Here is a 14,439-nt window from a genome sequence, read left to right on the forward strand (position 1 = left end):
ACACATCTTCACAGTAGCATTGGAAAGACACTGCCTGGAACACAGTTGTGGTCTTGATGCCAGGGAAGGTTGAGAGCCCCTGGCAGGTACAGGCTACAACTCCAGTTTGCATCTCTCTAGTTTGGGAGCTGGGATAAAAGCACAAGAAATGGAGGTGAAGACATAAAACTTCCAAGCTGTGCCCATACCAGGTACTTCACATCTTAGGAAGATTGTATCTTTTGACCTGGATGCAGCTCCCACCTGTAGCAAAGAGAAACTTCCTACTCAAGAGTTAAAGACAATAAGTGCTGAACAATCACTCAGAAGCCTCTGTGGTACCATAAGTTATGTGGGAAATAAGCCAAAATGTCACCTTTCCTCAATGGGTCCCAGTAACTTTATCAAGTTCCATAGAGTAATATACTTCTGTCATGGTTTTTTTTACAACTGTCATGACAAGGATAAAATAACTTTTCTCTTCCCATATAAAGTGGCTAAGCTTCTCTCCAGGGAACATTGAAATAATACTGCTTTTCGTGTTTTAAATTCAAAGTGGAGTATTGAGGCCAAGAGGAGCAAACGTTGCCTTGGTGGAAACAACAATGAGTTTTGGTATTTCATGTGGTGAAATGAAAAGGGAAAAAAAAGTTTATCCTGAAGGTTCTTTCTGTTCAATAAAATATGCACAGATGCCATTATCTGTTACTACTTTTATTTCATGTCCCTAGCCAAGCAGATTATTTGGGGCATATTATATTAAGTTGTCACAGCAAATTCTCCATGTGTTTCTCTGTAGTTTGTAGCAGATTACAGTGGGCAAGATCATTTCTTACAACGAGTGGGACAAAACGGCTTGAAGAACTCAGAGAAGGAATCCACAGTCAATAACATCTTTCAGATCATCAGGAGCTGCAGTCGCAGCCTGGAGACGGAGGAGGAGGGCAGCCCCAGTGAAGACAACAGCTCTAGGAAGAACTCCTCGAAGGATAAAACTCGGTGGCAGTAAGTGTCACAGTTTAAAGAGAAGGAGACGCACTTTTTCTTCCTTGTTGTTTCCGTACTTCAGTCTGGTTTTTCAGGAATGCATAATACATTCCGTGGTAGAACTCTTCACTGTCCAAGTGAGAGGCCCAGGTTCAATTCCACTCATCGCACCTCATGGCAGCCACCACTCATCTCAATGGAGGCTTACCTGTTGTTATGTGGCTAAACAGCTTTCATCAGAGTTGTCAAATGAAGACAGATTAAAAAGAAAGGCCTGGTTTTATACTTAAAAAAACAAACAAGAAAAGCCAGTAGAAACCCTATGGACCACAACGTTTTGATCCTGTTGTGCATGGGATCTCTATGAATTTTTAATCAACGAGAGCCCCTAACAACAACAACCTTGTTGTGAAGGCTTGCCTTTTCTAAGAATCTGGTTTGCTGACTTGGTTGCTGTGTCCTAAAATCACAATTTAAATTCTTGTCATCTATTATCCCTAAAAAACTAGGACTATCCTGTCAATTTCTAAAAGTTTAGAACATATAATATTAAGATTAGAACAATAAAATTCTATTTACTTCATAGTTTCTGTAGCAATTATTTTCATTAATTACTAGGTGAAGTGTTGTTGCTACATGCTGTCAAGTCAGTTCCAACTCATAGCGACTCTGTGCACAACAGAATGAAATCCCTGCCCAATCTGGGCCCTTCGCACAGTTCCTGTTACTTTTTGAACCCATTGCTGCAGTTACTGTGCCAATCCATCTCATCAGGGGTCTTCCTCTTTTTCACTGACCCTTCACTTTACCAAGCATAATGTCCTTCTCCAGGGACTAGTCCCTCCTGATAATATGTCCAAAGTATGAGAAGCGAAGTCTCATGGTCTTGGCTTCTAAGGAGCATTCTAACTGCACTTCTTCCAACACAGATTCATTTGTCTTTCAGGCAACCTGTACAACAATAGTGAGGTTGGCCCAGGATCGGGCAGTGTTTCGTTCTGCTATGCATAAGGTCGTTATGGGTCGGTACCGACTTGATGGCACCTAACAACAACATGACACATTTAATATTCTTCTCCAACACCATAATTCTAACACAATGATTCTCCTCCAGTCTTCCATATTCATTGTCCAACTTTCACATGCAATGTTGAAAATAACCATGGATTGGTTCAAGCCCACCTTAGTCCTCAAACTGATATCTTTGCTGTTAGACACTTAAAGAGATCTTTTGCAGAAGATTTGCCTAATGGAATATGTCATTTGATTTCTTGACTGTTTCTTCCATGAGTATTGATTGTGGATCCAAACAAAATGAGGTCTTTGACAACTTCAATCTTCTCATTTATCATGCTGTTATTTATTGGTCCAGTGGTGAGGATTTTTGTTTTCTTTACACTGAGGTACAATCCAGACTGAAGGCTGTAGTCTTAGATCTTCATCAATAAGTACTTTAAGTCTTAAGTCCTCCTTGTTTCCAGCAAGCAAGCTTATATCATCTACATAGTGAAGGTTGTTAATGACTCTTCCTCCAATCTTAATGCCACATTCTATTTCATATAAGCCAGTTTCTCAGATTTTTTGCTTCGCATACAGATTTAGCAAGTATAGTAAAAGGATACAGCCCTGGTGCACGCCTTTCCTGATTTAAAACTATTCTGTTTCCCCTTGGTATGTTCTAACAACTGCCTCTTTGTCTATGTACAGGTTCCTCATGAGTACAATTAAGTGTTCTGAAATACCCATTCCTTATAATATTATCCATAGTTTATCATTATCCACTAACTGTAAATATAGCAAAGTAAACATCTTTCTGGTATTCTTTGCTTTCAGCTAAGATCTGTCTGATGTCAACAATAATAACTCTAGTTACATGTCCTCTTTTGAATATGCCTTGAGTTTCTGGAAATATCCTGACAATGTACTGTTGCAGCTATTTTTGAAATATCTTCAGCAAAATTTTACTTGCATATGATATTAATGATATTTGATGATTTCTGCATTCCCTTAGGTCACCTTTCTTTGAAATGGGCACAGATATGGATCTCTTCCAGTCATTTGGCCAGGTAGCTGTCTTCCAAATTTCTGGCACAGATGAGGGAGTGACTCCAGTGCTGTATCAGTTTTTGAAACATTTCAATTTGTATTCTGTCAGTTCCTGAAGCTCTGTTTTTCTCTAATGCCTTCAGTGCAGCTTGGACTTCATTTTCAGTACTATCCATTCTTGATCATATGCTACCTCCTTAAATGGTTGGACATCGACCATTTCTTTTTGGTATAGTAATTCTGTGTATTACTTCCATCTTCTCTTGATGCTTTCTGCATCATTCAATATTTTGCCCATAGAATCCTTCAGTATTGCAAGTCAAGGCTTTAATTTATTTTTCTTTAGTTCTTTCAGTTTGAGAGATGCTGGGTGTGTTCTTATCCTTTGGTTTTCTAGCTCCAAGTTTTTGCACATTTCATGATAATACTTTATTTTGTCTTGAGCTGCTGTTTGAAATTTTCTGTTCTGCTCTTTTACTTCCTACTTTCTTCCATTCATTTCAGCTTCTCAACTCAAGAACAAGTTTCAGAGTCTTTTCTGATATCCATTTTAATGAGTGAGGTAGTGCAGTGAATATTAAAATGTCTTTAAATCAAATATACTGAGTTAGTAGGCCTGGGATGGTACCCAGGAGTCAGTAACTTAGCAGTCTCCTCTCAGCCCCTATCCCGTGGATGATTCTAAGAGAAACACTATTTTGTGGTGTGTTTTAATTTTGTGGAGTGCTTTAATTTAATTAATCATCTCTTAGATGATTCTAAGAGCAACACTATTTTGTGGAGTGTTTTAATTTAGTCCTACTTACAGAGGGCAGCTGTGACTTTGGAATTAATTCTTCCATTCTTAAAATTGCCATTCATCAGCAGGAAATTGCAGTCCAGGCAGACATACCCACAACCACATAAAAAGTGCAGGAATCAGTGGTCCTAGGGCATGCCTTGCATCTCTTCAAGGCCATTTGTTCATGGTCACACTTAACTTCAAATGGCCAGTCAGAGCTTAGCCCAGGTAGAGGAATTTTTTAGGGCTATCACAACCTATTAGGTCTAGTGACTTTGGTATTTTTGCCACCAGACATAATTTTATATGTAGTCCGGACTCTGGAGTCCCACAATGCAGTGGTCTTGGAGTCCTTATACATGTGTATGTGTGTACATTAGATAATGCTATTCGTTTCACCAAGCCTTTTCTGATTGTGTGTGTGTGTGTGTGTGTATGAGGTATGCATGCATGCACATGCTAGCACCTATAATTGGAATGATGAAGTGACTGCATTTTTAGAAAATAATGGGAAACCATTCTTTAGCATTGTAGAGCTAAGTGCTTAGAATTGCCTGTCATCTTACTTCTCTAGTGCTACTCTTACAGAAATACCACAAGTGGAAGGCTTTAACCAGCAGAACACTAATTTCTCAGTTTAGGAGGCTGCAAGTCTTCATTCAGTGTGCTGGCTCTGGGGAAAAGTCCTGATCTCTTTTCAGCATATGTAGGCCCAACATTTCCTGAAGATCTCCATGTGTCTTGGAATCAATGTATTCTTAGATCTAGGAGCTTCAGAGTGCAGGGACTCCAGATCTAAAGGATGTACTCCCTCCTTGGCTCTTCTTATCTCAAAAGAGATTGACTCAAGGCACCACCTAACCCTATAGATTACTCCCAGTCTCATCAGCATCATGCAAGTGAGGATTCACAACACATGTGCTGTTACATCAGATCTGAGCTGAGCACATCAGATCACGCCATGAGAGTGATTGTCTTCATTGAAAAGCCACTGAGAATCCTAGTACAGGCAAATTGAGACAAAACCTTTACTATCACACCTGTGAACACAGAAATAAATCTCTGTGGCTGAATTCTTGATACAATTATATTTTCAGGAGGTAAACCTAAATTCCAGATTTCCCCAGTCTTTGTACTTTCCTCCAAACCTCATCACTTTCTAGCTCATTTCCGCATGTAACACCCAGATGTTCAAAGATGAACTATTATTGCCCTTACCACAGTGTTTCCACCCTAAATTCCAAATGTCCCATTCATATCTTCTGTTTTTATTTTATTATCTCAAAACAGAGATCATTTGAAAGTTTCCTCACTAACAGTTCCATTTCAAATCATGCCAGCACTTGCATTTTAAATGGCCCTCCATAGTTACTGACGTTCTGGCAATCTATAGAAGGAGAGGAGTCCCTGCGGTGCCAAGAACGAATGGTTAAGAAAAGAACTTGACTGCTGAATGTTGGAGGTTTCACGTCCGCACAGAGACGACTTGGAAGGAAGACCTTATAATCTATTTCTGAAAAATCAACCACTGAAAACCCTAAGGAACATAGTTCTACTCTGCTACACTTGGGCTTGCAATGGATTAGAATGAACTTGATGGCAACTATATTTTTTATTTGTTTTTTGTTTAGAGAGAGGAAAGAATCAACTACAAATAAGCACATGTTGACACAAGAAGCATATCAGAACCATCTAAGCCCTTGATCTATTGCGATCGCTGTCTCAATCTATAGACACCAGGTTGTGTGTTTACCTCCTTCCACAAAGGGTTTTGTAGATGCTTAGAGAAATACATATGAATAACTTAGGATGTTAAGGAAAGGGGGAAATAAGGATAAGAAAAAATAAAACATACAAAAATGTATACTACAGAGTCCTATATAGTAACTACATTTTGTTCTGAAGTTCTCAGTGACCAAAGGAAAGAGTAATCATAAGTGATTACAAGTGTCACATTATATTTGTAAGAAAAATCAAACTGATAATCAGGAGAAGCACACCGTTTCCTCATACTGAGGTCTGATCAAAATGCCTTCCTTAAATCCTACTCTGCAAGATACACCTATTCTTTTAGAATCATAGGTAACTTTGTTGTCAGGTGCCACTGAGTTCGTACCAACTCATAGCGGCCTTATGCACAACAGAACAAAACACTGCCTGATCCTGGACCAACCTCACTATTGTATACTTGCAGCCATTTCTGTATTACTTTAAGTAAAACTTTACTCGCGTGGGATATCAAAGAGATCGATGATTTCCGCATTCCGATGGGTCACCTCTCTTTGGGATGGGCACAAATATGGATCTCTTCAATCAGTTGGCCAGATAGTTGTCTTCCAAGTTTCTTGGCATAGATGAGGGAGTATCTCCAGTGCCGCCTCACTTTCTTGAAAGATTTCAATTTGTATTCCATCAATTCCTGGTGCCTTGTTCTTTGCCAATTCCTTAAATGCACCTTGGACTTCTTCCTTCAGTATCATTGGCTCTTGATCATATGCTACCTCTTGAAATGGTTGACATGAACCATTTCCTTTCGGTACAGTGACTCTGTTTTCCTTCCATCTTCTCTTGATGCTTTCTGCATCGTTCAATAATTTGCCCAGAGAATCCTTCATAACAAAAGTCAAGGCTTGAATTTTTTTCTTCAGTTCCCCCAGCTTGAGAAATGCTAAGTGTATTCTTCCTTTTTGGTTTTCTGACTCCAGATCTTTGCACATTTTGTTGTAATATTTGGCTTTATCTTCTCAAGCTTATCTTTGAAATTTTCTGTTCAGCTCTTGGACCTCCTTATTTCTTCCATCTACTTTAACATCTCTCTGCTGGAGAGCAAGTTTCAGTGTCTTTTCTGACATCCATTTTGACCTATTTATTCTTTCTTGTCTTTTTTATGACTTTTTGCTTTCTTCCTGTATGATGTTCTTGATGTCTTCCCACAACTCTTCTGGTCTTCGGTCTTTAGTGTTTAATGTATCAAATCTGTTCAGATGATCTCTAAATTCAGGTGGGATATATTCAAGGTCATATTTTAGCTTTCATAGTCTTGTTTTTATTTTCCTCAGCTTTAGTTTGACTTTGCAAATGAGCAATTGATGGTCTGTTTCACAGTCTGTCCCTGGCCTTGTTTTGACTGGTAATATGGAGCTTTTCCATCATCTCTTTCCACAGATGTATTTGATTTCTATGTATTCCATCCGGTGAGGTCCATGTGTATAGTCATCTCTTATGCTGTCTAAAGAAGGAATTTGAAATGAACAAATCATTGATTTTGCAGAATTCTATCGTGCAATCTCCATCATCATTTCTATCACTAAGGCCATATTTTCCAACTACTGATCCTTCCTCTTCACTCCCAACGTTTGCATTCCTATCACTGGTAGTGATCAACACATCTTGATTGCATGTTTGATCAATTTCAGATTGAAGAAGTTGGTAGAATTCTTCTATTTCAACCTCATTGGCTTTAGTGGTTGGTGCATAAATTTGAATAATAGTGGCATTAACTGGGCTTCCCTGTTGTTGTTGTTGTTAAGTACCGTTGAGTCGGTTCCAATCCATAGCGACCCTGTACAAGGTTTCCGAGGGTGTAAATCTTTACAGGAGTAGAAAGCCTCATCTTTCTCCCACGGAGCAGCTGGTAGTTTCGAACGCTGACCTTAAGGTTCGCAGCCCGATTCGTAACCACTACGCTACCAGAGCTCATGAATATTATGAGGCACATGAATATTATCTTATTACAGACAGCATTGTACTTCATGACTAATCTGGATATGTTCTTTTTGACAATGAATGCCTCACCATTCTTCTTCAATTTGTTATTCCTAGCATAGTAAACCATGTGGTTGTCAGATTCAAAATGGCCAGTACCAGTCCATTTCAGCTCACTAATGCCTAACATACCGATATTTACGCATTCCATTTCATTTTTGATGATTTCTAATTTTCCTTTCTAATTTTCATTCATTCGAAGTTCTGATTATTAATGGATGTTTACAGCTGTTTCTCTTCATTTTGAATTGTTCCCCATCAGCAAATGAAGGTCCCACAGGCCTTATTCCCATGGGCTTTACTCCATTTGTGTCATCAGGGTCAACTCTACTTTGAGGAGGCAGCCCTTCCCCAGTCGCATTTTGAGTGCCTTCCAACCTGAGGGACTCATTTTCTGTTATTCATAAAGTTTTCAGTGACTAAATATATGAAAGTAGTTTGCCACTCCTTCTTCCTAGTCTGTCTTCATCTGGAAGCTCATCTGAAACCTGTCTACCATGAGTGACCCTGCTGGTATTTAAAATAGCGGTGGCATAGCTTCCAGAATCACAGCAACTCACAAGCCCCCACAGTACGACAAGACTGACAGACAAGTGGTGGATAGGTAACTTAGATGTGTAATATTTAAAATATTTAGAAGATGTTTAGATAACTTCATGTGGTTCTTTTTTATAACAATCTTCATTTGGGGTTGTGTGTGTGTGTAGTTGTGTGTTGTTTTTAAGTGCCTTTGAGTTGGTTCCCACTGATAGCAACCCTGTATAGCGTTTCCAAGGAGCAGCTGGTGATCTTGAACCACCGACCTTGTGGTTCAAACCAACCTTGCAGTCCAGTGCATTATTCCACAGTGCCATACTAGGACTTCATGTGTGTTATTTAAAGATGCCAATTTCTCTGAAGTAATTTCTGGAATGTTCCTTTGAACCTCAGAGACCTGGACTTTGAGTTTTCCTTTGTCATCCTTTGCTTTCCTGTTGGGTTCCTTTAAGTGCTAAATTTCTTGCATCAGTACATCACTCTTGTATTTATTCACATTTTTGCTTGTTCCTTGTTCTCTTCCTAATCATTTGTCAGCTATTCTTGCTTCATTTCCTATTTTCCAGACCTTCTTATAAACTCTTAAGGCACCTGGGTGGCACTGTGGGACAAGCATTGGACTGCAGGTAACCGGTTCAAAACCACCAGCCACTTTAGGGAAAAAAGATGAGGTCATCAGGTCCCATAAAGATCTACAGTCTTGGAAGCTGTATATAGGGTCACTGTGAGATGGCATTGACTCTGTGGCAGTGGGTTTGGTTTGGGGTATTATAAGTACTCTTAGAATTTAAAACAAATCAACAACAACAAAAAAAAAAACACACATAACCTGTGAAGTCATATTGAAACAGCAGAAACATGCCTAAGGTACTGGTAATAATTCCTTTCCCCAAGTGATTGCTGCTCTGACAGGAACCTCTGAACACACAAGATTGGGGGGGAAGTGTTTAATAGATAATTCACTGACACCAGACCAGCAAACCACTGTTTCGGGGACCATCTGTCGGGACCTGGGAATCCATTCCTGAGCCAGAGCTCTACATTAAAATGGGTTGTGTGTGGTAAAGGGATTTCTGGATCCCAAAGCTCATAGAAACTGTGTTTTGTTGATGTGGCTGCAAATAACAACTTTACACACAACAACCCTCAAAAACTACAGTAAAGAAAGAAGGGCCAATCTCAGGGCCCTTTGGTTCATGTGCCTGAAGGCACTGAGAATTCTCAAATCTCTCCTCTATCTGGCCAGAAAATCCACTGGTGGTGGGTGTGTGCTGTTGTGTCGGTTACAACTCATAGTGATACAGGGTTTGCAAGGCTGTAAATCTTTAGGGGAGCAGAAAGCCTCATCTTTCTCTTGCTGAGCAACTGCTGGACTCACTTTTTGCTTAGCAGCCTAATGTGTAACCCACTATGCTACCAGGGCTGCTTAGAAAGCCCACTGTTGTTGTTGTTGTTAAGTGCCATCAAGTCGGTTCTGACCCATAGCAACCCTGTATAGGGTTTCTGAGGAGCAGCTGGTGGATCTGAACTGTTGGACTTCCTGCTCAAACCACCTTTGGTTGGTCCAGTGCTCATCCTACAGTGCTAACACCAGGACTCCAGAAAGCCCACTAGAAACACTTAAAGTAGTTAAAGAAGGTGCTCAGTTCATTAAAAGCAAGAATTTGCCCGGGGCAGTTTAAAATACTAGGTTTTATTACAAAGAACAACTGTAGCAAGTCCTTCTTAAAAAGTATAGCTTGACTTTTATCTGAAAAGACTGTATGTACTTAAGCTTGTTTGTCTCCATGATTCATGTTCATGTAATCATGTTAAATTTGTAGGAAGTGATGAACTGTCTCAAAGAAACGATATAATCAGGTTGACAAGTTATCCCATTTTTGCCTAATCTAAAGTTTTCAGTAGGAAATACGGGAAAACCTATAAAAGCTGGAACCTGTGTGAGGTTAGAGAAGGAAAACTCAAATATTTTTCACTCAAGCTATGGGAAAGTGGTAAGATCTCTACCCTGTCAGAGGAGGGAAACTTGGGAGACTCAGAGAAATAAGACAATTCCATAGAGCTCCAGCTTTCACAGGCTCCACTGAATTAGAGAAATATTTATCTGTCCTATTTATGGCTTCCCACTCAAGGATGTTGCAGAACCTCTTCAAGGTTAAGATGAAAACTCTATTTCCACTCATGGTCCTTTCCTGTAAGTATATGGCCTGCCTTTGATAAGGTGTTGTCTTTACTGGTAAACCATACTTTAAAATCTTTTAAAATCCCATTTGATTCCTAAATAACTTTTATTCCTCCTTAAAAACCTACAGAAATTTGTCTGAATTAGGCACATGTATGCATAAAATCCATTATGTCTTCTGTGACACAAGAATTACTAGTTTCCTGCTTGAAATGATCTTATTGCATTACAAGCGATTGTCAGTTTTATTTAAGATGTTGGTCTCTGGACTAATGCTTTTGAATGGAATTACTAACATCTGGCATAGTTCTTTCTGCACCATAAAATCGAAACTGACGCCAAGAAAGACAGTGCCCTTCTCTCCCAGTGGTCATTATATCTGAGCAACAGAAACAGGATCCAGAAAAGTCTTGTAATTTTTCAGTCCAGAGACACTTTTTCATAATGCCTATAGTTTTTCACTGGAAAATACTTGATTTCACTCAGAACCAAACTAAATGGGATATGGGAAACATCATTTCTCTTGTCTTCCTTCAAGACCCTCCTGGCCTTGGTAATCCAGGTTCTTACCCAGGGAAGGAAACTTGCTAATGTTTCCAAGCAGTCATTTCCTTAATGTGCACAATGTGTATATACACACAGAGTCAAGGTCAAGTCAAGGTGAATTATTGCTGCGACCACTCTGACCATCTGTCCCAACCAGTGTCTTTGAACTGGGCATTTTATTATAATTAACAGAGGTACTTCTAGGGCCAGCCTATTAAGTTTTGCTCTCACCTAATTTACCCCCAACATATATTAAGCTGATGACTTTTGTTTATGATTTAAATAGAAGGCAATGATGGTCACAACTTTAGGAGTCAGATTACCAGAATCCCACATTGGCTAGACCACTTGTGAGCTGAGTAAACTCGAGCAAGTTATTTCTCTTTTCTGTACCTCAACTTTCTTGTAGGTTTAAAAAAAGGAAGAAGAAAACTTCACAGGTCAGATTAAGTGCAAAATGTGTGTCAAGTACTATATGAAAATACTCATAAAGGCCCTGACATAAGAAGAAAACTAAAAAAATGATGGTTATTACTGCTGATACAAAGATAGAATAGCTGATCTAATCATTCATTTCCTTTAGACCTTTGGTGGACAAGGAGTCCTGGTGTGGCGCTGTAAGATAAACACTGGACTGCTAACCACAAGGTTGGCCATTCAAACCCATCAGCCACTCCTTGGAAACTTTTTACAGGGTCACTTTCAGCAGGAACCAACTTGATGGCAATTAAAAACATAGTGGACACAATGTTAATTCTTACGGAATACCATTATAAAAAAATAGTCATCAGTGGATAGTGGTAATACAACATACTGAATGAAATTAATGTCATTGAATTATAAACAAAGAGTGACTAAAATGGCAAATGTTTGTTTTATATATATATATATGTTTTCACAATAAAAAATTTAATTATTCTGCAACTTTAGCATTTTATATTTCTTATGCTAACCTGAAGGAGCCTTGGTAACGTAGTGGGTTATGTTTTAGGCTGCGAACCACAAGGTCAGCAGTTCAAAACCATCAGCCATCCTGCAGGAGAACGATGAGGCTTTCTGCTCCTGTAAAGATTTATAACTTTGGAAACCCAATACAGGGTTGCTATGAGTTGGAACCAACTCAATGGCACACAACCTCTAGCAACCACCATACAAACTTGAACTCAGGATTATTGTTATTGTTAAGTGCCATGGAGTTGGTTCCAACTCATAGCAACCTTGTATAGGGTTTTCTAGTAGTAGCTCGTGGGTTTGAACTGCCAGCCTTGTGGTTCACAGTCCAATGCTGATTCTAAAGCACCACACTCAGGATAGGATATAAAAAGAAACCAAATTTTAGTGAAAGCCTTTTTGGTTGTTCTCACTTCTGAGTATATAACAGATCAAATTTGTGTCTCTTTCCGTCAGATTTATAATTGGAGATTTGCTGAACTCGGAAAATGACATCTTCGAGCAGTCTAAAGAGTGGGACCCACATGGGACAGAAGAGCCACAGAAGGCCTTTGACCACGGCACGGAGCTCATCCCCTGGTACGTGCTATCCATCCGAGCTGACGTCCACCAGTTCTTGCTGCAGGGAGCCACGGTCATCCACTATGACCAGGACACGCATCTCTCTGCCCGCTGCTTCCTCCAGCTTCAGCCTGACAATAGCACCTTAACCTGGATAAAGCCCACGACTGCCTCCCCAGCCAGCGCTAAAGCCAAACTCGGCGTGCTCAGCAACATGGCTGAGCCTGGCAAATTCCCATTACTAGGCAGCGCGGGAGTAAGTGGACTGGTGGAGGGGGTCTTGGATTTGTTTTCCGCAAAGGCTGTGTACATGGGACATCCAGGCATTGATATGCACACTGTGTGTGTTCAGAACAAACTGAGTAGCATGTTACTCTCCGAGACCGGTGTGACGCTGCTCTATGGGCTTCAGACCACGGACAATAGATTATTGCACTTTGTGGCACCCAAGCACACAGCCAAGATGCTCTTCAGCGGATTGCTGGCACTTACTAAAGCTGTAAGAAAGATGAGGAGGTTCCCAGACCAGAGACAGCAGTGGCTGCGCAAACAGTACGTCAGCCTCTATCAGGTAAGGGTGAAGTATCACTCGTTCCTCAGTCACATTTAGCTCTCAAGAGCACACACTCTACACCCAGACTGCTTGGGTACAGGCTCCCAGCACTACCTGGGCACCTGAGGCAGCTTGTGCTTAACCTCTCAGTGTCCTTATCTAGAAAAGAGATAACCATTTTCTACATAACTAAGGATTCCTATTTATAGTGTGCCTATGAGTTGGAACCTGAGTCCATGGCACTTAAAAACAACAATAGAGATTTAATGACTTACTATGTATAATGTGCTCAGAATAAATACTGTCTGGCTTTAGTTAGTGCTATGTGGGGCTGTGGGCTAATGCGTCAGACTGCAAAATCATTTGCACTGCAAGGTCGGTGGTTCAAACTCACCAGCGGCTCCTTAGAAACCCTATACAGGGTTGCTATGGGTCAGAATTGACTGGATGGCACTTAATCATTATTTTAAGGAGCTCTGGTAGAGTAGTGGTTATGAATCGGGCTGCTAACCTTAGGGTCAGCAGTTTGAAACTACCAGCTGTTCCGCAGGAGAAAGATGAGGCTTTCTGCTCCCGTAAAGATTGACAGCCTCGGAAATCCTGTACAGGGTCGCTGTGAGTTGGAACTGACTCCACAGCACATAACAACAACAACAACAACATGATTTTGTATCATAAACAGTTCATTATAAGCATTTTTACTTAATCAAGGTTTCATCATAAAAGCATTAAAATATAGAATCTATAATCTATCATAAAAGCATTATAATCTATAATCCAGAAGCTACAATAGAAAGCTTCCCTTTGGAAATGGAAATAAAAGAAGCTTTCCCAAATACAGGATACCTCATACATTGAGTCTTTCAATGGCAGCAGTCCTGAAGGGGGAGTTTCTTACAGTCATCTTCAATGGACTAAGTTTCTTATTAATTCAGTCCCTGGAGAAGGCCATCATGCTTGGTAAAGTAAAGGGTCAAGAAAAGAGAAAGACCCTCAATGAGATGGGTTGACACAGTGGCAACAGTATTGGGCTCGAACATCACAATTGTGAGGATGGTGTAACACCAGGCAGTGTTTCATATTGCTGTACATTGGATCCCTATGAGTTAGAATCAACTCGTCAGCACCTAACAGCAACAACAACAACAACGTGTGTACAAGACTGTACTGACCAGGGTGATGAGAAGAGGCACTAGTGTGTGCATGGAGGAAGGAGGACACGGATTGTGTGGAAACTGAGCCGCAGGCCCCACCACAGCATGACAGTTGAAGCAGCATCATCAGATGAGTTGTATCAAAATCTTCAGTTTTACTTTGTTTTTCTTTTCTATCTTGATAGGGGGAAAAGGGTATCTTTTCTACTAATGTTACAGAGTAAATAGAAATATGGCTTTTGTCATTCAAGTAGACAATTCCATGTACTTTTCACAGTTCTATCCTGTTTCTGACAATTGAAACACTTTTTATTTTTTATTTTTTTTTCTGGGCAGTCAGTCCCCACTTCCCTGTGTTCTCACTTTCATGAAGTGTTTATGAGTAGAGGTCAGATCC

General features: G+C 40.1%; 1 protein-coding gene across 2 annotated transcripts in view; it reads left to right on the plus strand.

The window, feature by feature from the left end:
* PLCE1 (phospholipase C, epsilon 1) overlaps nucleotides 1–14,439 on the plus strand; it is a 349,465-nt gene that overhangs the window by 258,901 nt on the left and 76,125 nt on the right. For both annotated transcript variants that reach the window (XM_006831159.1, XM_006831160.1), the window contains exons 6-7: nucleotides 779–984; nucleotides 12,231–12,906. In XM_006831159.1, the coding sequence (XP_006831222.1) occupies nucleotides 779–984; nucleotides 12,231–12,906 (882 nt within the window). The remainder of the gene's footprint in view (nucleotides 1–778; nucleotides 985–12,230; nucleotides 12,907–14,439) is intronic.

This window comes from Chrysochloris asiatica, unplaced genomic scaffold (assembly GCF_000296735.1).
Source record: "Chrysochloris asiatica unplaced genomic scaffold, ChrAsi1.0 scaffold00003, whole genome shotgun sequence".
Taxonomy (NCBI): domain Eukaryota; kingdom Metazoa; phylum Chordata; class Mammalia; order Afrosoricida; family Chrysochloridae; genus Chrysochloris; species Chrysochloris asiatica.